Consider the following 25,622-nt stretch of genomic DNA (forward strand, 5'->3'; position numbering starts at 1 on the left):
CGTGCTTCTCATTTCTTGTATGCCTTCCTGAGCAGAGGAAAACAGGAGTAACGAGCTGTGTTCTGGGCAGCAAAGAAGTAGCATCCTTAAGATATTCCATGATATGCAGAATACAGGAGAAAAACTGTTTTTTGCTTTGAGAATTGATCTCCTGAAGACCTGCTTATGTACTTCACGTGCTTTCAATGATCAAGTAACTATATTAATCTATTTCTATGTGGTTTTGACTTCATTAGGTTGCCTATTTTTCTTTTCTTATTTAGGTCTTTACTACTATGCTGAATCACCAAAAATGTCCATAGAAGAATAATGGAAGCCCCTGAATACCTTGATTTGGATGAGATAGACTTTAGTGATGATATATCGGTAAGTGTTTGTCTTATTTTATTTATATGAATTAAGACAATTTTAGATATCTTAGTCTTGATATAACAAACAAAACAACAACAAAAAAGATGCAAGCCACACTTCTAAAAAGAACCTACCTACCTCACCCATGGAAATGTTTAAAATGTTGAATCTATGATTAAATTTAGTATTTTGTAAGGGAAGACTATTCAGCTAAAGCCTTCTACCTTCAGTAAAAAGGGCCTGTAAGTCAAATTAATATATTGGTTTAATTTCTGGGTTGCTTATGTGTTACAGTTGTCTTGAATGAGTTACACATTCTTTTGGGCTGGCTTTAGACACCGAAGTGACAGCTCACATTTCTTGTTTTTTTACTGTTTTAATCAAATTTACTTCCACTGTAAAAAACCCTCTTGCGTCTCTCCTGTCTGGACTGCTCTTTCTCCATGTAAGCTCTGCCTCTTCTGACAGAAGCTAGCAAGATGTTATGTACAGTTGTGCTAATTGTGGTGCAGTAGAGTGCAGCAAGAGGCAAACAGACCTCTGGGGACTCAGAGTGCTGCTCCTTCATGTCACACCTAAAATAGCTCTGACTGTAAATGAGAGCAAAAAGGCTGTTCTTATAAACTGTATAAATTGTATTATTGGAAGCACTGACAAATTCTGATCCATTATTCGTAGCAGTGCTCCTCCTGCTAATGTTTCTGCGTTTTGTGGAATAGTTGCTAATATGTTGGATACCTAATAAACGAGGGACTACAGTATAAGTATTTATGAATTCAATTTTCAAGTCCCATTTCCTTCAACATTCTTCCTAACTGTGGTGGGGGTGGTGGCAATGTTTTTATTTGTTTTTTTGTTTGTTTGTTTTTCTTTATTTTGGTTTGGGTTTCTTGTTTTGCTTTGTCTTGCTTTTGCTTGTTTGCTCGTTTAACAAAGGACCTGTCTTTTCCTTGAGCTTTTGGGACTCTTAATTCATTTTAAAACATTCCGAGTGCTGTATTCACAGACAGGTTCTATTGAACAGGATTGTGCTTTTACTTATTGTAACACTGATTTTTTATTAAAGAAGAATATGACAAATGCCCAAAATATAACAGGACACAAGCCAGTCTTGGAAGAATACCTTATTTGGGGCAACTTTCTTTTTATTACTATTCTATAGTCGATCATGTCCTGGTGTCTGTTTCTACGCTCAGTTTTGCAGCACTGTAAAACATAAGGGATATAACCTCTCTGTGTCTCTCCCGTTGTGGCTGTTGCTGCATACTGGTGGGTTAGGTTACTTGTTTTTCCACTGAGTGGCTTAGGCTGCCTGCTGTAATGTGCTACTCTCTTATTGGATGCTGAGCCTTGAATTAAAAACCAGCACCAATTGTGGAGGTGGTGCTTTTAGTTCTACTTTCACAAGTAAGAGAATGAAGGATTTGTAGCCAGGAACCAGATTAATAAGAGAATTCCTGGTTATTCTGGTGCTCTTGTCACTTCTTACCACGTACCATTCAGAGATACTCAGCCTGCACACTTTACCACCAACCTGCTGTGGTAGGAGCAGCTGCACAGCGCTGATGGTGACAATTTAAATTGTTCCCTTTTGCATTCTGGTTTTAATCTAGTGCAGAAAAGCCAAAAATAATGGCAGCAAGAAGACTGCTAGAGTGAAGCTCAGGTAAAAGTACCTGAACTAGAAAGCACTGTGCTGTCACAGTTCCTTGTAGAGACCCCTTCACCAAAAATGATTAAAATATAATAGGTATCAAAGATAGCCTAGGATTTGCTTTAAAGATGCCTAGATATGTAAGTGGTCTTGGCTTCTTTTTTGCTGAACACTGTTGTTTTTACATAATGGAACAGCACGTATCTCTGAAATAAGATATTTATTCTGAAAACTAGGATGTTTTCTAGGATGCATAGTATCAGATATGTATGATACAGCATATCTATGCTTATATCACAGCATATAAGTGTAGTTTAGATAGCAGAATGGACTTAAGGGACTCTTGCTTACATTAAGCAAAAAGAGCATTATTTCTTTAGTAACATGAAGCAACCAATCTGAATATTTTTTGTTATTCTTGAATAAAAATTCACACAAAAAAGATGAAATAACAGACATTAACATGTTTAAGTTTCATTAAAACAACAGATAACTCTGTAAGTAAAATTATGTCTCAGACTTTCCCTTTTGCCTCTTCTCTTCATTTTATCTATAAATGAGAAGGTGACTAAGAAGCTGTCAACTTGCCAGGTATGTTGACACACCTCGAAAAGCTTCTTTCTGTCCATACTTGCTTAGCATAGCCCAAGATAGAAGCAGAAATATATATATAACGTATTAGATTCAGGCCTTCCATAGCAGTCGTATCAATGTTTGCTTTAAAATTAGAAGAGTAACATGAAATATATATGTAAAATTGTATGAGAGCCACTCCAAAAGTAATTTCTCCTATTTTATGATGTTGGCCAATGGCATCAGAGGTGAACAGTGGTGGAATGGCAGGTGGGGTTGAACCTTCCCACCAAGACTCTGTTGTATTCTGTTGCTCAGTGACAGAGAGCAGTCTGACAAAATGCACCTGATGCAGAAGTGCAGATAAAGCAAAGGTGTGGAACTGAATTCACAGTTGGTAGTGTGAATTCAATGTGAATTCGATTCCAGTTGCAGACAACAGAGGTGTGATAGGGCAAGGGGGAATGGTTTTAAACTGAGAAAGGGGAGGTTTAGGTTAGATATTAGGAGGAAGTTTTTCACATAGAGGATGGTGACACACTGGAACAGGTTGCCCAAAGAGGTTGTGGATGCCCCATCCCTGGAGGCAGTCAAGGCCAGGCTGGATGTGGCTCTGGGCAGCCTGGTCTGGTGGTTGGCAACCCTGCACATAGCAGGAGGTTGAAATTAGATGATGGTTGTGGTCCTTTTCAACCCAGGACATTTTGTGATTCTTTGAAAGACAAGCCATGTTTCAGACTGCCATACACAGCTGGTGCAGATCTTTACGAGCACAGTGCGCAGGCTCTTGTTCATAGCTGGTGAAAATGCCTGGCTAGTGGTGGTGACTGTGTTGAAAAATAGTGTTTTGTAGCTGAGAGTTTGATCTATTAAATGGAGTTATGGTATTCTTTGTATGTGTTGTAGTTTCCATTAAGATAAATAGGAGGAATTACTTTTGGGGGGGCATACAGGAAAACAATACACAGCACAAATAACCTAATTGGTACTCTGACGATGCTGATCATATCCATTAAGCAAGATTTTCCAAGGAGGGTTATTTCCCACAAACACAGTTCTAGGCTAATCCTTATTTTCTTTCTTTTTCCCATTTTTCTTCTAGAAATTATTGAGAAAAATTTTCCTTAGGCCAAGCACTGTTGCTTACTTGTTCTCATGTGTCTAGGAAAAAGGGTGATATTACAAATCATAGAATCATAGAATCACTCAGGTTGGAAATGATCTTAAAGGTCGTTGAGTCCAACCACAGCCTAACCGTGCTACCCTAACTGTAACAACTCTCCACTAAATCATGTCCCTGAACACCACATCCAAACGGATTTTAAACACATTCAGGGATGGTGACTCAACCACTTCCCTGGGGAGCCTATTCCAGTTCCTTAACAACCCTTTCTGTAAATGTAACATAAAATTTACATAAAATGTAAATATAAAAGTTTTGATTTAAGGGGATTTGAATAGTAATTAAGTGGTATATCTTCCAATATAGCAAATAAAATGAAATGAGACTGTTGTTTGGCTTACAGCAATAACAATTCTAAACAAACATATTGTAATGAAGGGAGATGTCTGCTTTCTCTGTCTAAATAAAAACAGTGATCTGCAAATTTCAGATCAGGACACAATCAGTCAGGTCTTGATCCAGTATCCATGAACTGGATGAGTTTGGTATCAGTTTCTGCAGGAGCAGGACATGATCCTGAGTGTTTTGAGGATATCAAGTTCTGATGACATGGTTGGAGAATCACACTATGTGTCCAACTTCGCCATTTTACTCAATTTCAGGAGACATGAAGAGTATTTTCTACAATGCAAACTTAAAATGTCATTTTCACTTTGTTTTTTTTTTTTGGCCTTTCATACATTGCTACACCTCGTAATACAGTATTTCTTCTCTCTGATGTTTCTCAGATCTGTGAGTCTGCAAAAGGCAGAGAAGTTGCAGTCTCAACAGAGGTTGAAATTTTATTTCTCTTATATTTTGTTTAAAATTCTTTGAGTTAGAATTTGCAAACCAGCTGAAATTCAAAATGTTGACTTTTGCATTCATTCAAATTCTGTAGTCCAGTTGTACTTGACTTGCAAGTGTTTGTGAGATAAACTGTTAAGGGAGATTCTGTTTTCCCCTGAATTGGAAAATTGGCAATATCTTGTATTCACATGGAGTAGTTGTGCCTGCCTCTTGTCTTTTGTTTGCTTTTAATACTGTTCTTCCATTTTACAAAGTCCTTAAGGATGTGCTGAAATAATCTAAGACAGATTGGCCATTGGCACGCCATAAAAGCCAAGGAAAAAAAGGCACCAACTGTCAATCAGCAATCAAAGAGGCCATTACATACCTTGTCCTAGGAAGATGCCCATTACTGAATTTCTCTGTCAGCAACAACACACACTTGTTAATTAGCAAAAAGCGCATACACTGACTAACAAAACACACTGATCTCCTTATCTTTCGCTGATAGTCATGTCCATGGTCATGGGCCTTGGCTCTTGCTTTAGTTGATTGCTCTTCTGGGAAACTGGGAGAAGAGGGTTAGATTTTCTGCGCAAAACAACTTAAGACTATAGAAAGAAAAGTGGGAAATAATGAGCTCAAAATTGAATAGCAGTAAATCTGAATGATGTTCTAGGGAAAAGCTGCAGTGTTAGCCTCTTTTGCTATTACCTCTAGTAGCCTTGAAGCTCTCTGTTGAAGAAAAGCTAACAAAGCTAACTGATGAATGAGAAATGAGTATAAGAAAAAAATTGTTGTATAGGGAAGAGCTGACAATGCATTGTACTTAGGGTTGGGAAAGTTCCCTTTTAAAAGAGTAGTTTCAGTGAGTTCTCCACTTCTTGACCAGAAAAGACATATGGCAGAAATGAAAGTGTGCAGACGTCTCTTTGAGGGCAGAGATGAGTGGGAGGAAACCTGTTAAAGATATCAAACTAATATGACTGATACATTAAAATGTATAAATAAATTCATAACACTGAACTTTTTTTGTTATTAGGGAGGGTTGTGGAGGTTGGATACGTTTTGGTTTAGAGTTGAAGCTGAAAGAAAATTTGTTCTTCCAGGAAGAACTGGAAAAAGGACAGAAAGAGAAAAGTCTTCCTGCTTTTGAGATGCCTGACAAAGCACATAGCAGTGGAAGACAAAAGGCCTTGTTCTAATTGAATTACAAACTGTGTAATAATTTAAACTGCACCAGCTGGTCTTATGAAGCTACCATATTCCTTGGAGACATGTTCTTGGATTCTTTTAAGAATCTTACTAGGCCAGTTCAGCGTTGCCTTCAGAGTCTTTGTGCTGAAATAGCAAGATGTATAGCTTAACAACTTGATCTTTGTTAAACAATAACTACAGTGAAGTAAAGCACATGGTGTTTGTGCTTTGTGTGTTTAACTTATATTAATTTGTATTGTAGCAGCATCTTTCTTTCTCCCTGTGTCAGTTTCTCTGCTGTTTTTGCTTCAAGTTGTCAGATCGAGTGCAGTCATAGCCCTATACTTACCCCCTTGTTTAATGTGGATGGGAGTCACATGGTAGCTCTGTCTTAAATGTTTTAATTAGTAAGTTGTGTTCTTCCTGGGAGTACTTGCTGTAGATAAAGTTTATCAATTCATCTCTGATCAGGCTATCATGGGAAAAACTGAGGCTTGAGAGCTTTGTGCTCTATAACGTAACTGCAGTCAACTGAGCAGCAGACTTACCTGAACTTGCACCAGAAAAGTAAATAACTTCTGCAGCTGATCAGAAGGTTGGCTTTTGATTATTTTGAAGTAGATTGCCAACTGTATATGCAGAGCAAATCAAACTCTGAATGACAGACTGTCAGCTAAAGCTAGAACCATGTTTGACTGCTTAAGTCTTGCGTGGAAGGCTAATGAGGGTGTAGTTGTTATGCACACACCAACTGAAAGTATCTGTTTCTTTGAAAACACATGGTGTTTCTAAGTTCCTTAAAAATTTTTGGTTCTGCTAATTGTGTTTTTTTTTTTCTTAGTTTCAAGAAAGTTTTTAATAAGATTTTGTTTTGTTTTAATGGACAAAGTCATTGATCTTTCACAGGCATGGTGACATTCATTTCTTTAAGCAAAGATTCCTGTAACATTTAAGCATTTGGTTAAGGAAGGTTTTGTATGAAGTAACTTAATTCTTGTATGTCAGAATCTGTAGCTGTATAACTCTGAGTTATGTATACCACTGAGGGCTTTCTTCAAGTTTATAAAGCAAAGAGGAAGATTTCTGTTTATTGTAATGCATATGCATGCATATGCAATATTGTAATACATATGTAATGCATATGCATGCATTATCCTTGGTTCTCTCCCTTTTAATGCTGCAGTGAGAGAACATACTGAACACAGTCAGGTGTATCCTGTCATGTCAAAGTAAGAATGCAGGTTACCTTAATAAAGTCTGAATTCCAGACATAAGCCTTGTGGTCTGATATACGAATGCATATGTACCTCTCTCTGAAAACAGATCTTGAAGGTGCAAGTATTCTTCATTAATTTTACATACTGCCTTTTGAAAATTTGAATTCTAATTGTTAATCATGAAGTATCTTGCAATATAAATGTCACAATACAAGTCTTGGTGGGCAGAGTGAAGTCTAAATTTACTATGAGGTCTAAATTTATTCTCTTACTTGATGTATCTATACACACCATGGAAAGAATGTATAAAATCGGGTACAGTCATAGCCCTATAATTACCCCCTTGTTTAATGTGGGTGGGAGTCGCATGGCAGCTCTGTCTTAATATTATATATATATTATATATATAATATATATATATTAAATATATACCTATACACACCATGGAAAGAATATATAAAATATATTTGTGACGTGAACAATGTGATGTACAGCAAAAGGCTTTGCTGTGGTGGAGAGATAAAACTTTCCTGTGTCTGTGAAATCTGTTTGTGGGACACAAAAGCTGACACTTTCTTGTGCTATCTGGGGGCACCATCAGACTGCCTGAAGTACCCTTAACCTGGTAGATCTAGCCACTACCAATGGTATCACAACCTGTTGGAAAGCCTCCCCTTTTATCTTAAATTATTTACTTTATGTATTTTTTTTTCCCTTTTTTACAGTACTCTATAACTTCTCTCAAGACTATCCCAGAATTATGTAGAAGGTGTGATTCACAAAATGAAGACAGATCAGGTATGATCCTCACTTCTGTCCACTTACAACTTGGCAACGGTTTCTTCTTGGCAGTACTCTATTGTTTTGTTTTCTCTCATTTTTGTACAGCTTTCTGGAAACATGACTTTTTTATTTCAACAGATGTTAGTTCATTAGAAGGAAAAAAAGTTCCAAAAAAAGATTTGGCTGCATACAGATAAGTTTAGGGCTTCCTCTCAGCAGCTCCAAACCACAGTATATGCAACAATTTACTTGAAAACCTGAGAAACCATTGGTGACAAGATGTAATAATGTAGGCGCCAATGAAAAAATGTTGGATACATTTACTACCCATATGGCCGTGACCAGTTGAGGGATGATGTTTTGCTAGAGTCTGAAACTGTATCAAGGATGCTACACGATAGAATCTACTCTAAGGCATGCTGTAATAGTTAAGATTAAAGCAGAGCTTTTGAATTTAATAGTGTAAACTAAATGAAGAATCATGGCGTATATATGAGAACCAGCTGGGGACCTTCCATCCTCCTGCCCTCCCCTTGATAAAAAGTGCATTCAGTGCTATTTTTCACTCTGTTAATCAGATTAATCTCCTTTTGTTTTTCTCTTCCCGATGGAGGAGAAATGAATTGGAGAGAGAGCATTTTTGTTGAGCTACGAAAAGTTTATTGTGCTTTCATTTGATGTTTTAATTGAATATTCATTGATGTTGTTGAATCAAAAGATTTTTATAACAGAAAGGGCAGACTTGGAATTTGTGGGATGATGAAAGACTTTGGGAGCTGTGCTATACTTTGGCAAATTTCATTTCTTGATTTCCTTTCTGAGTACTGTAGATTTCCAGGGACATTACTAAGCTGAATCTGTACATGAGCTATCTCCTCTGCCAGAGTCATAAAAGCCTGGTCTTCATAACCCTGTGCCACTGCTTCAGGTAGCAAAGGGCAGTTTTCCTCCCCAGAAATTCTTGCAGTGTTTTTGCCCACACCTGAGGACAGTGGTGACTGTGCTCCCAAAGTTACCGCTTGCAAGCAGAGATGTGAGGATTAACTGAGAAGACCCTCAGTCTTCTCACCAGCACTTTTTTCTTTGTCCCATCCATACCCCATCTTTCCTCTCTCCTCCCTTGCCCTCCCCACTTACATCCCACGTCCTTGTTGTCCCTCTCCCATGTCCTTGCCACCATCCTCCCTCCTGTTCTCACACTCTGTACATCCTCTGCCCTACATCCTTCTCCCCAAAAGTTGTCTCTGCTGTTGTCCCTTCCTGTTCTCAGTTTCCCTGCAGTTCTCTCTCTCTCCTTTTCTCATCCTACACTCCCATCTCTTTCCTTCCCTTTTCTCTTCCTTTCCCCAACCTCTTTCCCTATTTTTTCCTCTTGTAACTCACATTTCCTCCCACTCCTCCTTGCATTGTCCCCTCATTCATCCCACCAAGTCTTTCCCAATATTCCATCTACATTATGTCTAGATCCCTCTTTTTCCCATACTCCTCACCATCGTCCCCACCATTCTCCTCCCTAATGGTCAGCATTCTCCTTCTTGCTTCCTTTATTCCATTCTCAGTGCACATGATTTCCCCCTTCATTTTCTCTCACCGTGTGTTAGCATTTTCAGTATTAACAGCTGATCATTTGGTGGCATGACATTATATCATCTTTTCACAAAGAGTTAAAGTCATTCATGCACTCAGCCACTTCAAGAGCAAGGTGAACAAGATAAAGAAAGCAAGAATAGCCCCTGAGTGCTCCTTGTTCTGTTCATGAGTACTGCTCAGCCAGAGAGGCAGCATCTCTATCTGCCCTCAGGAAGAAAAGTATCTTCTTTTTAGACTAAAATGTTGACGGATAGCAGGATGAAGCATTGGTTGTGAGCTCTTCCTTAAAACCACAGGATACTGACAGTTATTGTGTAGTTCTGTTGTTTCATGATTGCCTCTGCAGTCAGACATTTTTCAATGATGATTTTAATTACATCTCCACTCATCCATTGCCTTGAAAAGGAGCGGGCAGAAGTAAACTCAGACATTGCTGGAAGACAGTAGCAGTGCTGGGGAGTCTGCCAGTGGAAGTTAATTCAGAGCTTTGTATAGAATTCTGGAGTCAAAAAATAGGTCTTTAGCACTGATAACAATATTGGCAAACTGGAAACTGAAATGAAGTCTGTTTTTCTCACTCCACTTATCACTTGTGAGTTTATGGATTGGAAATAGTACTAAAGTCTATTTATTTTTTTCTTAATCACTGCATACACAGACAAAGTGTTGTACAGGAAGATACTGTTTTACATCTCTGCACAGATTTCATTGAAATACCAGTGGAACTGCATCAGTAAGCATTGTGTTAGGCTCAATCTGTTAATTTTTCATATTACTTCTGATGCAGCCTCCTGCATTCATGGGCCATTAAGAAAGTTCCACAAATAGTTGCTAGTGTTCACAATTTTTGATGAGGATGAACTATATTATATTAGTGTGCATAATGTTCTGCTATTTTGTGTTTGTATTCAGTGGCAATTTAAGTAATTATATAGAGAAAAACTTGTCCATCTTCTTGCCTTATTTGGACACCTGTATAGTTAGAGCTTAGACTTTTTTCTCTAAAACAGAGACAATTGTGGAAGTAGAACTCTACAAGGATTATTTGTTGAATTTAAGTATGATGTGTTAGCTGTCAGACTAGACATGCCAGGACCCTAAAACCCTAAAAAAACAGTGGCCTATTTCAGCCTTAGCTCAGGAAAAAATATTTGGTGCACTAAATCATTTAAGCAGGAAGTGTAGATAAAATAAGTTTCAACTTTAATGTATACATAAATATGAAGACAATCATTTTCATCACAAGATTGATTTAACAAAATTAAAAGACAGTTTCTCTTTCTGGAATTACACTTTTTTAATCATACGGCTGATTATATGGAGGTATAACTATTCCCTGTTCTCAGGTAAGTTTAGAAAATAGCCCTATAAATACCATTTTTTATTTCCCCGTTTGAACTAAACCTTGAGTAACATGTTAGTAATACATGAAGTGTTTGATTACGTTTTCCAAATTGCTCTAAACACTTTCAATCTTAGGAAAACATACTGGTGTCTACCAGTCAATATTCTTGCTCATCCTTCTCCTGTAAAATTTTCATCATTTTTTTTTAACTGTCTCTCACATTTGGTCAAATTTCTTGTTCTTCTGGATGAGGACAAGGATGAGGTTAGAAAGTCAGAGAGATTACTTTCCTCCATGTAGTCCTTCCTCCCCACACTCACTCTGCCTTCTCCCCTCCCTTTCCTACTGGCTGGCTGTGAACACGGGAGGATGCTCTGTGCAAGATGCGTGTGGAAGCTGTGCAATACAATCTCAGCATGAGTTCTTTGTGTCCTTCCTCAGAGTGAGGGATTTCTGACTCAGGAGGATTCCAGGGGACTCATGAAACCGTAGTATGTCTGCCAGTGCTCCCAGATTACAAGGTAAAAGGTTTTCAGGATGGGAGAGAAGCTGTAGGCCAGAGGTGTAGGTGTAGGATTTGTAGGCCAAATCTTGTTTCATCTACAGCAAAGTGAGATTAAGGATAATCAGCTTTTCTTTCATTATGCTTAAAGAGAATGATCACCATAGCTAGAATAATAACCACTAAGAAGGACATTGTTCTTCAGAAACAGAGAATTGAAGAGTATAATATAAATATCAATCCAGCTTATTTATTTATTTATTTATTCATTTATTTATTTCTGAAATGAAGTGTTAGCTGGCCTGCTCATTGATTTCTGGCAGCAGAAATCAGTCCTTTATGCTTCTGTTATTAAGCATGAAATTGCTTGCTTTCTCTCTGAGCAGATTTTCTACAGCCACTTGTGCAAATGGAATCATAGAATATCCTGAGTTTGAAGCAATCCTCAGGGAGGATCATCAAGTCTAACATCTGTTTTTCAGCAGACTTCCATGAACCATATCATTGTGCCAAAGAATATTCTGTCAGCTACAATGACTTTTGATTGTCCTTAAATGTATATCTCAAATAAGAACAATATTTCACTTATCTTTTCTTGCTTGTAGATAAAAGCAAATTCATCTTTAGTGTCCAACAGTTATCTTACTGCAGAGCCCAAAACCATCATTACAAATTCACAAAAGAGTTCAAAAGATAGGTTTTCTATTTAACAAAATGAAATTAGTATAAAATGCTAAGGAACATAATACGGCAGACAATTTCTATCTCAAGCTCTTGGTAGTTAACTATAACTAAAAATTAAAAGTACAATTTTATTGTGAGGCAAAGTATTTATTCATTGAGACTCTTACTAACGTTTTGATGATCTGGAAAATATGTACTGTTATTTAAAAGGATAAATTATTATTTATCGTTGTTTCTGACATTTCTAGAGCCTTTCTTTCTTTTTATCCCACTTAAATGGGAACAATTCCACATTCATTTTATCAACATAGGGTTATTCTTTAATTCAGACTCTCCTGCCTAGAGCTTACTTTAAGGAAGTCTGAAATACACTCCTGAAGGTTATTAATATATTAAAACTGTAAAACAGTGCCACCTTCTGTTAAAATTGTTAAATATTATTTCGGTTATATTAATGAAATCATAATAGGTAGTTATGCAGAACTAGCTTTTATTGTATATTGATATGCAAGGGGCATCCGTTCCTTTACCTCTTGGAGCCTCCATATTGCTGCTAGTGTTGGAGATAAATGAAAAAAAAAGTGTGAGAAATTTTCTAAAAATTTTCCTCATGTGGACAACACCTTGCTGTCTGTATATGAGATCAGAAACTCAGTGCTCTAAATGGATCTGGAATGAATACAAGACTTAATTGATTCAAGATGCTCTATTTAAGTCATATTGCAAGGAAGATGGTCAGGTATTTATTTCAGACGACAGTAAAATTCCCAATATGAACTTTTTTTTTATATACCCCAAATAATTATCAAGTGATGCAGTGCTATTAAAAAATAGATATGGGCAGTTTTCAGTGGTAATCTGAGACTTCCTTAATGATAATGACTGAAAGTAGAGTAAACTCCAAGTTGTCCTTGTAAAGTAGGAAGTATTTCAAATAAGGTCATTTGAATGCATTCATCCTTTGGTGGCAACAGAGCCAACCTTAGCAAAGTTTGCTCTTATAAACAATCATAGCCTAAATGTTAAAGAAGCTCTTTGTTGTATTCTCAACAAGGGCAGGGAGTATCTCCCTGTATTTTCAAATACTTACTGAAAAGTTCTTGTGGCAAAAGCTGTCTCTTCTTTTGTCTTCTGTCAGTTTTACAAGTTATTTCCAGTCTTGCTACTACTTGCAAAAAGGAATTGTTCTTTCAGAGTCGTTACATCTTTCTTTACTAAGAACAACTAAGTTAGAAGGCAAATCTAAAGGATATTTTGTCCAACTTCCTGCTCAGAGTAGGTCCAGTTACAACAGCTTGCTCAAGGATTTATTTTCCAGATGACTCCTACAATAAAGAACTTTGCAACCAGGATACTTTGAGAAAGTGTTATTAGGGAAGCAATCATAGTAATAACCGTATTCAACTTTAGAATTTCATAGACCTTTGAAAGGCCAACTAGATATGATTAAATCAGGAGATAGCCTCACCATATTGTAGGACTATCAAATTCAGAGCTCAAGCAAGATACTGTTCTCCTTACTCTCAATTTTCCTTCAATTGTCTGACTGCGTAGATATGGATTTTATAAAAAAAAAATGAAGGTTGAAGTACAGAAAATTTAGAGTTACTACAGTCTGTCTCAGGTCACTGGGAAAACATAGCATTAGTGTCATTGATTACTGGTAACTATTTGGATAAAAGGAAGTCAAGCAGTTCTTCTGCTGGACGGTGGTTCAACACAGATGACCATAAGTTCCTGCTGTCTATCCTGAGAAGTGATAGCCAGCTAAAAGGGCTTCATGGTGATATAAGATCATAATGAGGATCACCCATAGAAGAAGAGGAATGATTTAATACACCTTTTCAGTTGTATTAAACAGAGGTCTATCTGTCTAATGATCTAGTAGAACAACATGGATTCAATGCAAAATGATGTAAAAATTGACCCTTATCTTTACAGCCATTTCCTGCTTGCCTGTACCACTGCCCACTTTATATCCCAGCTGTTTATTAGTAGCAGTTGTGACTGCAGACCGTTAGTCAAAGCATTCATCTAAATGAGACCATGGTGATGGTGGCAGAAAAACACTTTCAGAGGTTTGATCATTTCATCAGATCCACAGCCATACAGTGTCCTGCAAAGGTGAACTGTTCTGGGTTCTCTGTTGGGTGGATCCATGAAAATCTTGCGTGGATCATCTACAAACAACACTCTGCATTATGGTCAGTTTCATTTGGACATGTCCTGTTTGGCATACAACTCTTTGTCACCTCCTTGTGTTAAAAGTGCTGTAAACATCAGGAACCCATAAGTAGTTAAAGAATGTTACTGAGCCCTTATGCCAGGGAGACAGGCTCTTCTGTGAACTTCAGAAATGAGTTTCCATAGAGACCTGAAGTAAAAGATTTGCTCTTCGTTATTTTCATTAGAGTCAAGACAATGAAAAGGTATTCTAATGTCTGGCTGCAGGTTGCATGTATCCCAGCTCTAACCTCTTAATTGCCCATCCAAACTTATCTGTGTACTGGCTAGTCTTAATGGTTGGACAAAAGGCATATCATTACTCTTGTTTTTCCACAGATGCTCGTATATCAGATAAAACTCTCCATCATAGCTCTTCACACCCTCAATACTTAAATAACATTGAAAAATCCTCTTAAGTCAACAGATGCTTCCAACTGGAAACTTGTTATAAGGATCTCTCTGAGCTAATTCCTAAAATCAAATATGACAACGTGATTGAATTGCCAGAGAAGTTCCTTTTATATCACCCCTTTTCTAATTGTTTGCTCTCTACAGTTCTAGGGTGACTCTAAGTGAATGAAACTGTAAATATGCCTTCAGGCCTCTTTATTCAAATCTTGTGTTTTCTCTTCTTCAAGGCAAGCACAGAGCGTAATATATGGTGAAGAACTACTTTCACAAATTTTACCCTTCCAGATTTTCCTCAGATTCTGTTTCCTTCCATGCTGAGGAAAATCTTCAGTACCTCAGGTCTATCAGACCTACACTTCTATACTGATGACAATGAAAAGTCTTCCCAGTTTTTCTGTTCCTCTCCTTGTCTACTACACTAGCACAACAGAGGGATCATCCAAGTCTCTCATGTTAGAGATTAAAAGTTAAGGAAAAAAAAATGACAACACTATTGGAAAAAATACATTTTGTCGTCAACATTTTACATTTGAAATATTGGTGCATAGAAGAGATAGGGCTTATCCAAGAATATACCAGAACTATTTGTCACATTCTGCAGTCACATTAGCTGTTCCACTTTCTGGTTCACTGCTTTTAGCTCAAGACATCTTTTATTGCTGTTTATAAAAGAATCAAACAGTATTTATTTGACCCAGACATTCAGTGCCCTTGTCCGAGTTCATAAGTAAGTGTGGAGAAATGAATGAGAGGCTTTTCCTCGAGCAGCTGTTGAAGACGACGCATGTCAGTCTTGCCATACCCGTGTTTTGGAAGACACAGAGATTGCTTTTGTTTCTCCAAGAGCAAACAACTGAAAACAGGATGGAGGAGTGTCTAGCAAAGCCCTGCTCCACTCTGGCCAATGTTCTCAGTATTTGGTAGTGAGAAACCATGCTGTAAGTGCCTAAACAGTAAAGCAGAACATACAGTATCCAAGTGATTTCCTCCCTACTGCTTATGTGGTTGGGTGCCATATTCTAATCCTTTATTAAGTGCAGTGTAAATTCATCATCCCGATTAAGCATGGAACACCTTCATAAGCCAGTAGAAATATTGATAACTGTTCTTGGTGTCCCAGTTTGTTCTTCTGGAGATAGCATTTGTAAAGAGGTGCTCCTCCAGTATGCTGGGAAGAAAAACAATGAAGAAATGCAGTGACTTTACTCCACTCTAGTTGTGATGGAATAAAAAAGAAATATATGACTGTGCAATGGTCGGGGGTAGATTTGTTACAAAGGTCACAGCTTCTTTGTGGTGTCTGATTTTACAGTTTTATCAACGGTGGTTTCTGTAAATGCTTGTTACTAAGGTTAGAAAGTGGAAAAAGTGAAGCAGCAAAACAAATGTAAGCTTATAGAAAGTGACGACAAACAAAATGTTGATGCCTTTCCCTCTGTCTAGACCCCTGTGCTGAAAACAGTGTTTTCTTAAAACTCAGACAGAATTCATTTCCATACTGAGTGCTTAATAGTTCCTGTCAGAACAAAACAGCTGGGAAACATGTGGTATCCATTTGCCTGTATCACTTGGAAAAAATTTCACATGTAAATAAAACCAACATAAAAGTGTAGGCCTTTGAACCTAGAATCTTATACAATACATAAATAAGTCAGTACAGTGCGTTCTTTGTATTGGCCCACAAAGTTACATGCCTTCTGATTATCATTATTTTTATTTCTTTTTCGGAAATGTATTCTTAAGCACTTCCAAAAGTATTAAGGTAATTTTCAGACATCCGTAACTACTAAGCTGTGCTAATCTTTCACTTCAAACATTAACGCTGCACTGAAAGTGTATATATCTGTTTCCTTAGGAAGGTGTTCATGGCAAATTGTGTATTTTGACCACAGATTAGATCCCACTGATATGCAGTGAGCGTTTGTAATAAATCAGCTATGTTTAAGCTTCATTCTTGACTTTGAGAGGGCATTAACTCTTAGTGTACAGTAAGTGGAGCATAGAAAGGAGAAAATGCCTAGAGGTTTTAGTGAATTTAGTGCTGCCCCTCTGCTGAAAATGACAAAATAAAGAAAACTCCTTATCAGAGTTCAACTAATTGAAGAGACCATAAATATCACCAACTGGAACTGTAAGGAAGAGTGCAGGCCTGACAGGGTTAAGAGTTCAGGTGCCTTGAGCTCTCTTTCTTCTCTGCTAGTTAGATTCACTGATCAAATTCCAATGTACTGAAATAAAACTCTGGAAGGTTTTAGGAGCTATAGGGATGTGTGTGTGTGTGTGTGTGTGTATGTGAAATGGAAAAAGAAACATTACACCTGAATAAGTAGGTGTTAATTTTCAAATCACACAATCATAGAATAGTTTATGTTGGCAAGGATCTCTGAAATCACAAAGTCCAACCTCTCTGCTTAGTCAAGGTCAGCTAGAATAAGCTGCCCAGGACCATGTCTACTGGAATTTTAAGTAGCTCCACAGACTGAGACTGGGCAACTGGTTGCAGAACCAATGTCGCAGCAACAAAAAGTGTTTTCTTCTAAGTAAGGGCACACAGCTGCTGCTTTCCATCTCACATGTGCAGATGGCAGCAAATCTGAGCACGTATCTCTTGTCTGGTCAGTGAGCACAACTGTAGGGTCTTACACCTAGGGTAGGGTCTTACACCTAGGGAGGAATAATTGCATGCACCAATACAGGCTGGGGGATGAGCTGCTGGAGAGGAGCTCTGCAGAGAGGGACCTGGGCGTCCTGGTGGACGACAGGTTGGCCATGAGCCAGCAGTGTGCCCTCGTGGCCAAAAAGGCCAATGGCATTCTGGGGTGCATTAAGAAGAGCGTGTCCAGCAGGTCGAGGGAGGTGATCCTCCCCCTCTACTCTGCCCTGGTAAGGCCTCATCTGGAGTACTGTGTCCAGTTCTGGGCTCCCCGGTACAAAAAAGCAGGGATCTCTTGGAAAGAGTCCAGCGGAGGGCCACAAAGATGGTGAAGGGCCTGGAGCATCTCCCCTATGAAGAAAGGCTAAGTGAACTGGGTCTGTTTAGCCTTGAGAAAAGACGACTGAGAGGGGACCTGATCCAGGTTTATAAATATCTGAGGTGTGGCGGCCATAGCGGTGAGGCCAGTCTACTTTTCAGTGGTACGTGGAGACAGGACGAGGGGAAACGGACATAAGCTGCAGCATAGGAAGTTTTCGCACGAATGTGCGTAAGAACTTCTTCACGGTGAGGGTGACGGAGCACTGGAACAGGCTGCCCAGGGGAGGTTGTGGAGTCTCCTTCTCTGGAGATATTCAAGTCTCGCCTGGACGCCTGCCTGTGCGACGTGATGTAGGGAACCTGCTTTGGCAGGGGGTTGGTCGTCGATGATCTCTAGAGGTCCCTTCCAACCCCTACAATTCTGAGATTCTGTGATTCTGTGAACTGAGAAAAGCCTTGGCTCCTTGTTCTTCAGCACTTCCCATCATTTATTTATACACATGGAGAAGATTCTCCTGAGCCTTCTCCAGATTGAATAGTCCCAGCTCCTTTAGCCTCTCTTCAGATGAAAGATTCCAGTCTCAGAACCACCTTCATGTCTCTGAGCCTGACTTACTCTAAGAAATCTGTATTATTCTTGCACTGGGGAGCCCAGAAGTGCACCCAGCTACTAAGGTGTGGTCCTGCTGAGGCTGAGCGGAGAGGAAGGTTCACCTCTCTTGACTTTCTGTTTTGATGAAAACAGGATTTCTCATTCTCATATGAAAACGATATGAGTCTTCCAGAAATATTAGCCCTCAAAATACATTTTGTTGCTGTTGCTGAAATAGAATTTTTTTTTATCACCCCTTTTGTTGGTCTCTAAGGAAAGGCATCTTATTGCTCTGCAGCATCTCTGTGCAATTTGATATTTGCAAAAAGCAGTGCAACCAAAAATAGCTGGGCAAAGCCACTGTGAACGCCACTAGGCTTTTTACTAATGTCCATTACTTGATTCAAACTGCTTTATTTATAAATGATCATAGAATCATGAAATCACACTATGGCCTAAGTTTGAAGGACCATAAGGGTCACTGAGCTCCAGCCCCTGTGCCGTGGGTAGGGATGCCACTTAGCAAATTGGGCTGCACAGGGCCCACCCAACCTGGCCTTGAATGCTTCCAGGGACAGGGCACCCACAATGTCTCTGGGCAGCAGTGCCAGAGCCTCACCACTCTCTGAGTAACAATTTCCCACCTAACATATAGCCTAAGTCTCCACTCCTTTATTTCAAAGCCATTCTCTCTTGTTATGTCATTATCAGACAATATAAAACCTTGGCTTCTCATCTGTTGATAAGCTCCCCTCAGGTACTGGAAGGCCATAATGAGGTCTCCCTGGATCCTTCTTTTCTCCAGGCTGAACAAGCCCAGCTCCCTTAGCCTTACACCGTAGGAAAGGTGCTCAGCCCTCAGATAATCTTTGTGGCACTTCTCTCGACCTGCTTTAGATTACAAAAGCTTACAGTGTGTGTCCTGTTTGAAGACTGAAGTTCTAGAGTGTCAAATTCTTCAGCTCTTTTCATAGAGTTGCAATTAAATCTGCTATGGTATGAATGAAATACAGTATTGTGTTATTCAGGTTTCTGGTGCTTAGCCAGGTCTACCTTTGAAGCATATTATATCATGCCACTCATCTGGTAATGATAAGCAGTTCTAAGTCATATTCATCTATTTCTCTAGTTTCCAGCAGCAGCTGGAACTGTGGTGGCTCAACTCTTATCGGAAATGCACAGAAACCAACAGGAATTGCAGATGCGTGCAATAAATTCAGACCAGTGAAGAGGGTTTCCCCATTAAAGCATCAGCCAGAGAGCTCTGAGAACAATGAAAGTGATGACCAAAAGAACCAGAAGGGTGAATACCAGAAAGGCAGCGACGCTCAGCCTGCACCTCCAAATGATGACCAGAACCCAGGAGAAGGAGAAAACCTTAAAAGTAAAAACATTGAGCCTACTGTTCTGCTTGGGGAGCTGGAGCACTATGACCTGGATATGGATGAAATTTTGGATGTGCCTTACATTAAATCAAATCAACAACTTGTTCCTTTCACAAAGGTAGCCCCTGAGAAAAAAAATTTTGGTGTATGTTCAACAGTGAATGGTGTTAGTGGCAAGACCTGCTCTACAGAGAGTACAGAGCCTGCTGGAGTGACACAGTTCTGTGTTCTCTCTCCTGTGAAAGGCTCTCAGTTGAGAAAAACACAGCCTATTGTTGTTGATCAGCACAAGCATTTAACAGAAGAATTAGAGCTTTCCCAGCCTTTAGCGAAGTGTAGCTCAGTCCATGAATCTGAAGCCCAGGGCAAAGGGTTTCTCTGTAGGACATTTGTTGGTCCTCAGGCTCACAAAACTGAGAAGACTATGCCAAACTGCCATCTAAGGACTTTTCACCTGCAGACAGCAGTGGCAGAGAGCAAGCAGCTTGAGGAACTAAATATGAGCTGGAGCAGGGCAGGAGGGCCAGAAGAGAGGAATGAAGAGGTGAAAAAATCTAAGAGCATCTTAAACATTGTAAAGGAGGGGCAAATATCATTACTGGTAAGTATCATCTTTGTTTGTAAGCCACATAAACTAGAGGAATTCTGTGCTGTAGTTTGTTTTGCTGGCAAAGCTTATAAAGTGTGCATTTTGCGTCACCACTCTTTTTATCTTATATGCTCCTTAGAAATTGGGTCAATGATCTTCCAAAGGGAAAGTTTTCATCTTTAAATCAAGTGTGTAGCAAAGATGAGATACAAGATTTCTAGCTTATGTAGTAACCTGAAGTCTTGTACAAGATAGGTGTTGTAACTGTGGAGTTCGTTTGTATATCAAATTTAAATCTTAACTGGTTTTGCTTTTCAAAACATTTATGGGTTGCTTTGTTCAATTATTGGTGGTTTATCTCAGCTGTCATTTAGGAGCTGACAGTGGGAACAGAGGACCTTGTGTTGTATTCTGATTATTATTCAAGAGCGTTTATGCTGACTTGTTGCAGCAGCATTCTCAAGCAGGAGTTTTCTTTAACATCCCATTGGCCTCTGACCCGTATGAAGTTTTCAGTAATTCCAGCTATGTGATCAGACACTGTCAGTGATGTTTCCCGGAGTAACAAGATGCAAGTGAACACATGATCCCCACTCAGAATGGCTGGAGGAGGTCCAGCATCCATAAAACTGTTTTTGTTAGATTTTTGTTTAGCTTCTCTGTTTATTGGTCTAGCTCAAGCACAAAGGCATGCTGCTAGCATAGCAGCAAAAACAAAGACAGACATTCAAAGACTAGGCAGGGACAGGAGAGTACATCAGAATGCTTGCAAGAAATAAGAGTAGAGAAAATTTGCTCCAAATTACGAAATGTTGGTAACTGGTAAAAAAAAAGTATCCAAGCAAAAAATAAGGGCATAGTAGGTAGGTAGGTGGGAGAAAACACAATTTTTTTTCCAAACAATTCAAAACTTCTGAGTCAAGTGTACTCATCAGCAAGTGGTCTGGCAAGTCTGCACAGCTCTAGGAATTTACCACTGTTACTGGAGTTTATCAATCCAATTGTTTTGTCTGAAAATTACACTTGGACAGGAGTAGTGTATTAAGTCACGGTTGTGACTTTGGGTAAATATTCCAACAAATAATTTTTGTAATGGAAACAAGCCAAATAAAAGACTTCTCGTGTTTTAGCTGCGTTTCAGATGATGCTAAATACAAGATGACACTTTTGTGATGAGCAAAACTAAAGAGCTACATTTTAGAAATCAGTCATGGATGTTTCCTGTTTGATGACTCATTATTATAATGCCAAAAAAGAAGAGATAGAGAAAACAACTGTAAATAGGCAAATGCAGATGTTTTTACCAGTTCTTTGTTGGACAAGAAGCTAAAGTTACTGAAGATCTTGCCATTTATATATGTCATTTGCACCAGGAAAAAATCTAAGCAGTGAATCTAGTCAATGAGCACCCTGCTTCTGTCCTTTTGCTAATGGTAGCCAGCTGCTGTACAAATGAAAAGCTTCTGATTTTGAGATATAAAAGAACATGCCTGGGAAAATGTCTTTGTCTTGTATCTTGGGTTCTAAAGCTTAAACTTCACAGTATCTTTTTATCCTTAGTTATAACTAACATAACACCTTCTTTAACAGCCACATTTAGCAGCAGATAATCTGGATAAGATTCATGATGAATGTGACAACAATCTGTTGCATGTAGCAGCATCAAAGGGACATGCAGAATGCCTGCAGCATCTCACTTCTTTGATGGGTGAAGACTGTTTGAATGAAAGAAACATGGAGCAGTTAACTCCAGCTGGTTTAGCAATAAAGGTAACTCAAGCTCTGTCTCTACTGTAATGTGATATAAGGGGAATTTAGCTTCTTTCTGTGATTTGAGTAGCCAATAGATCCAGCAGGATGTTATTTTTCAAGCTTCTTGTTAAATGGAAAAAGAACAGTACCAAGTCAATAAATCTGTTACGATGTGGGATACTATGTCAGCTATACAAATAACACTGATGTTTTGTATGTTGCTGTCATTGAATATCATATTTTAATTAACTAACTGACTAAAAAATTGCAGTGTTCATAGAAACATTCATATAATTCATGCTCAACTGTGAGAGAGATGTGAGACCGTGCTTACAAAGCATGAAAAAACTGATCCACATCTGGACTTGAAACTTCCTGGCTGTCTGGAACAGTTGCATCAAAGTTAATAACTGCATTTTTACAGAGTAATCCATAAGAAACTCCAAAAATTAGTGTGAAAGCTTGCTGGAAAACCTACTGTATAGCGAAGTATGGAACTGAATGGGGTTTCTTGGCTAAAGTAAAACCTGCTGTGTACTGAAGGCTGATAATTGGGCCAAACTTACCCTTTCATAAGTAAGGTTGGGTGGTCAAAGACCATTCCTTCCATTCCTTTTAGTCACAGAATACCTTAAGAAGAAAAAATGGAAGTGGTGACGACTGTTTCTGATTTTTCATTTTTTTTTAATTGTTTGCTTCTTGGGAAACTTGAGGAACTGGCAGACAACTGGTAGATTCCAGTCTGCAGGTTTGTATCTTGGAGAGGTCATTCCAATGGCGTGGTGACCTCATGCCAGTCTCAAGGGTTTTATTCAATTTAATGAGAATAAAGTTAAACAGATAGTTAGCTACACTAATGAATTGCTGTTATAGAAGTCATATATTTAGCTTCAATACCCTGGCCCATGTCCAACCTGAATAATTACAGTCTGCCAATTTGAAGTCTTACAGATTTACTTGGAAATAGTTTTCTTTCTTGTTATTTAAACATAGTAGATAACACATTTATGATATACTTATGCTTGACTTTTTCTCCAGAACGATTGCTGTTAAATAATCAGTTCCTGTAAAAGTTCTGTAACACCTGAGCATGCTTTGGCATTTCTAGAAAAATATGTAAACATAATGGAATTATTTATGTAAATGAGAGTGCTCAGGCCCAAGTGTTTCTAGTGAAGACCTGCACAATGGCTGTGCTGGTCATGTGCAAGAGCCTTAAAGTGATCTGGCATAACTGAACTATACAGCTCTTAATCCTTTCTCCCAAAATACTCTGAAACCGAATAGAGTGGACTTTATTCTTCTTGCTTGTACTGGAACTCAGATAATGATATACTGTGTGGGACACGCATCTGTGTTCCACAAGAATAACGATTATCAGAATGAAGGAAAGCTTGCATGCAGGAACATACATTTCCATGAAAGGTAGTTTCAGCAGACAGTTCAGTGGTGGCAAATAGCATTTGCCAGTAAACAATGAGTTATTACAGCAAGTTATTTTGATTCAGGACTTCTTTCTGACATTGAGCTAGAAGCTACACAGTGAAATATAATGGTATATTGTGGCCAGCATCTTAGTCATGTTGATGGCTTATTTTTCATAACTGTAGAAACTCTCCATGAATTTGAAAAAAAATATGTTACATACATGTACATACAGGTACTTCATGTCATTAATTCATTATATTAATTTTAAATGTACAAAAATTTTACATTATTATGATACAAAGGAAAGTAAAACACATTTATCATTTAGGCATGCTTACTAATATTTGAATACAGATTTGGTGATGGAGCTTTTCTAACATGATGAAAAGAATACAAGTAATTTCATTACTAAGTGCTTACTGATATTCAGAGAAATAGAAGAAAGTAGGTGAAGTAAAACAATATGCAACTAAATGTGTATATACATGCTTATATATATAATGTATGTTTTTAGATGCTTTTATATGAAATATAAAATTGATTCTGGTTTTTTCTGTCTTCCAAGTAATTTGAAATGCGTTAATACTTTTTACATCCTAAGATGTTTTTGTACAATGAAATCTGGAACTTGAAATTGATATTTCTTTCCTTTGCACAAAAACTTTTTCCTTTTTATGCATTCGGAAAGCTTTCTATGTTCTCTCTGCTGGCTTGATTTTGACTGAGTGCTTGAAATATAAATTTGCAGCTATAAAGAATATAATAACCTTCATGAAAATATCAGAGCGTGTGTTGTGATAAACTGCATCTGCTGAGGTATCATTGTTGAAAGGGGAAACTGCAGCAAAAGAAGTTGCTAAAACCTCCTGCCTTTACACCAACCCACAAGTAAGCTTTGAAGAAAATATATCAATTCTTGCAGCACCTACATCCTACTTCATAGAAATTTGCTGTAAGAGTGTGGATAGTAGTTAAGGGCTCTTGAAAGTGGGATGTAAAAAGTGTTCAAAACAAGAACCAACTCCTTGTTTGTGTTTGATCACAACTGGTGCCACTAAGAAAAGACAAAGGGTCTTAGTAATTGGAAACTCTTTGCTGAGTGGCACTGCAACATCCATCTGCCTCCCACATAACTTCTCTAAAGAGGTTTGCTGCCTCAAGAAGAGGATATCAGGTATGGTAATGCCAGATGACTATTATCCCTTCCTGGTCTTTCAAACTGGCTCACACAAGGCTGTAATCAGGAAATTGAAAAACATCAAAAAAGGCTTTGCATCCCTTGGGAAGGTGTTGAGGGGACCGAGAGCATGGGTAGTGTTCTCCTCAGTCCTCAGTTGGAGACCGGGATCCGGGCAGAAGGAGTAAAAGAGGAGTTGCCCTCTATATTAAAAAGTGGGTAGACTGTGAGGAGCTCCTGCTCTGTAACAGTTATGAACACGTTGAGAGCCTGTGGGTTAAGATTAGAGATGGGACCACTAAAGGGCAGCTGGTGGTTGGGATCTATGACAAGCCTACTGATGAGGCTTTCCTGCTTCAGCTGAAAGAATCGTCGCACTCACAGACTCTTATCCTGCTGGGGAATTTCAACCACCCAGATTTCTGCTGGGAAAACAATTTGGTGAGGTGCAAGTGATCAGGATACTCCCAGCGTCCATTGATGACAACTTGCAGATTGAAATATTGGATAGATCCACCAGAGGTGAACCTGATCCCACTAGTGTGGAAGACATCATTAAAGACATTAAGATTGGAGGTAGCCTGGGCTGCAGAGACCATGCCTTTGTTGAGTTCATGAACTCAAGAAAAATGGGCCTGGCAAAGAGTGAAGTCAGAACCTTGAACTCTAGGAGGCCAATCTTCAGGTTGTTTAAGGAATTTTTGGAGACCAGTGAGATCTTTGAGGATCAGTGTTAGACTGGTGCTCATTAGTATCTTTGTAGGTGACACGGACATTGGGATCGAGTGCACCCTCAGCATGTTTGGAGATGACACAAAATTGAGTGGTGCAGTTAACACACTAAAGGGAACGGTTGCCATACAGAAGGACCTGGACAGGCTTGTGAGGTGGGCCTATGCCAATCTCATGAAGTTCAACAAGACCAAATGCACAGTCCTGCTTCTGGATTAGGGCCATCTCAAGCACAAATACAGGTTGCGCGGAGAATGGCTTGAGAGCAGCCCTAAGGAGAAGGATTTGGGGGTGTCAACTGATGAAAGATTCAGCACGAGTCGGCAATGTATGCTTGCAGATCAGGCAGCCAACAGTGTCCTAGGTTACATCAACAGAAGTGTGACCATCAGGTCAAGGGAGTTGATTCTGCCCCTCTTCTCTGCTCTTGTGAGACCCTACCTGAAATCTCCAGTTCTGGGGCCACCAGCACAAGAAGGGCATGGAGCTGTTGGAGTGAGTCCGAGGAG

The 25,622-nt window shown here is 38.8% G+C and overlaps 1 protein-coding gene across 1 annotated transcript in view; it reads left to right on the plus strand.

The window, feature by feature from the left end:
- Positions 1 to 237: 237 nt before the first annotated feature.
- The window catches only part of SNCAIP (synuclein alpha interacting protein), a 54,184-nt gene continuing 28,799 nt past the window's right edge, over positions 238 to 25,622 (plus strand). The window contains 4 exon segments of the mRNA XM_031557404.1: positions 238 to 366; positions 7,669 to 7,741; positions 19,180 to 20,036; positions 21,615 to 21,794. Of these exon segments, the coding sequence (XP_031413264.1) occupies positions 310 to 366; positions 7,669 to 7,741; positions 19,180 to 20,036; positions 21,615 to 21,794 (1,167 nt within the window). The 5' untranslated portion in view covers positions 238 to 309.

Source organism: Meleagris gallopavo, chromosome Z, assembly GCF_000146605.3.
Source record: "Meleagris gallopavo isolate NT-WF06-2002-E0010 breed Aviagen turkey brand Nicholas breeding stock chromosome Z, Turkey_5.1, whole genome shotgun sequence".
Lineage (NCBI taxonomy): Eukaryota > Metazoa > Chordata > Aves > Galliformes > Phasianidae > Meleagris > Meleagris gallopavo.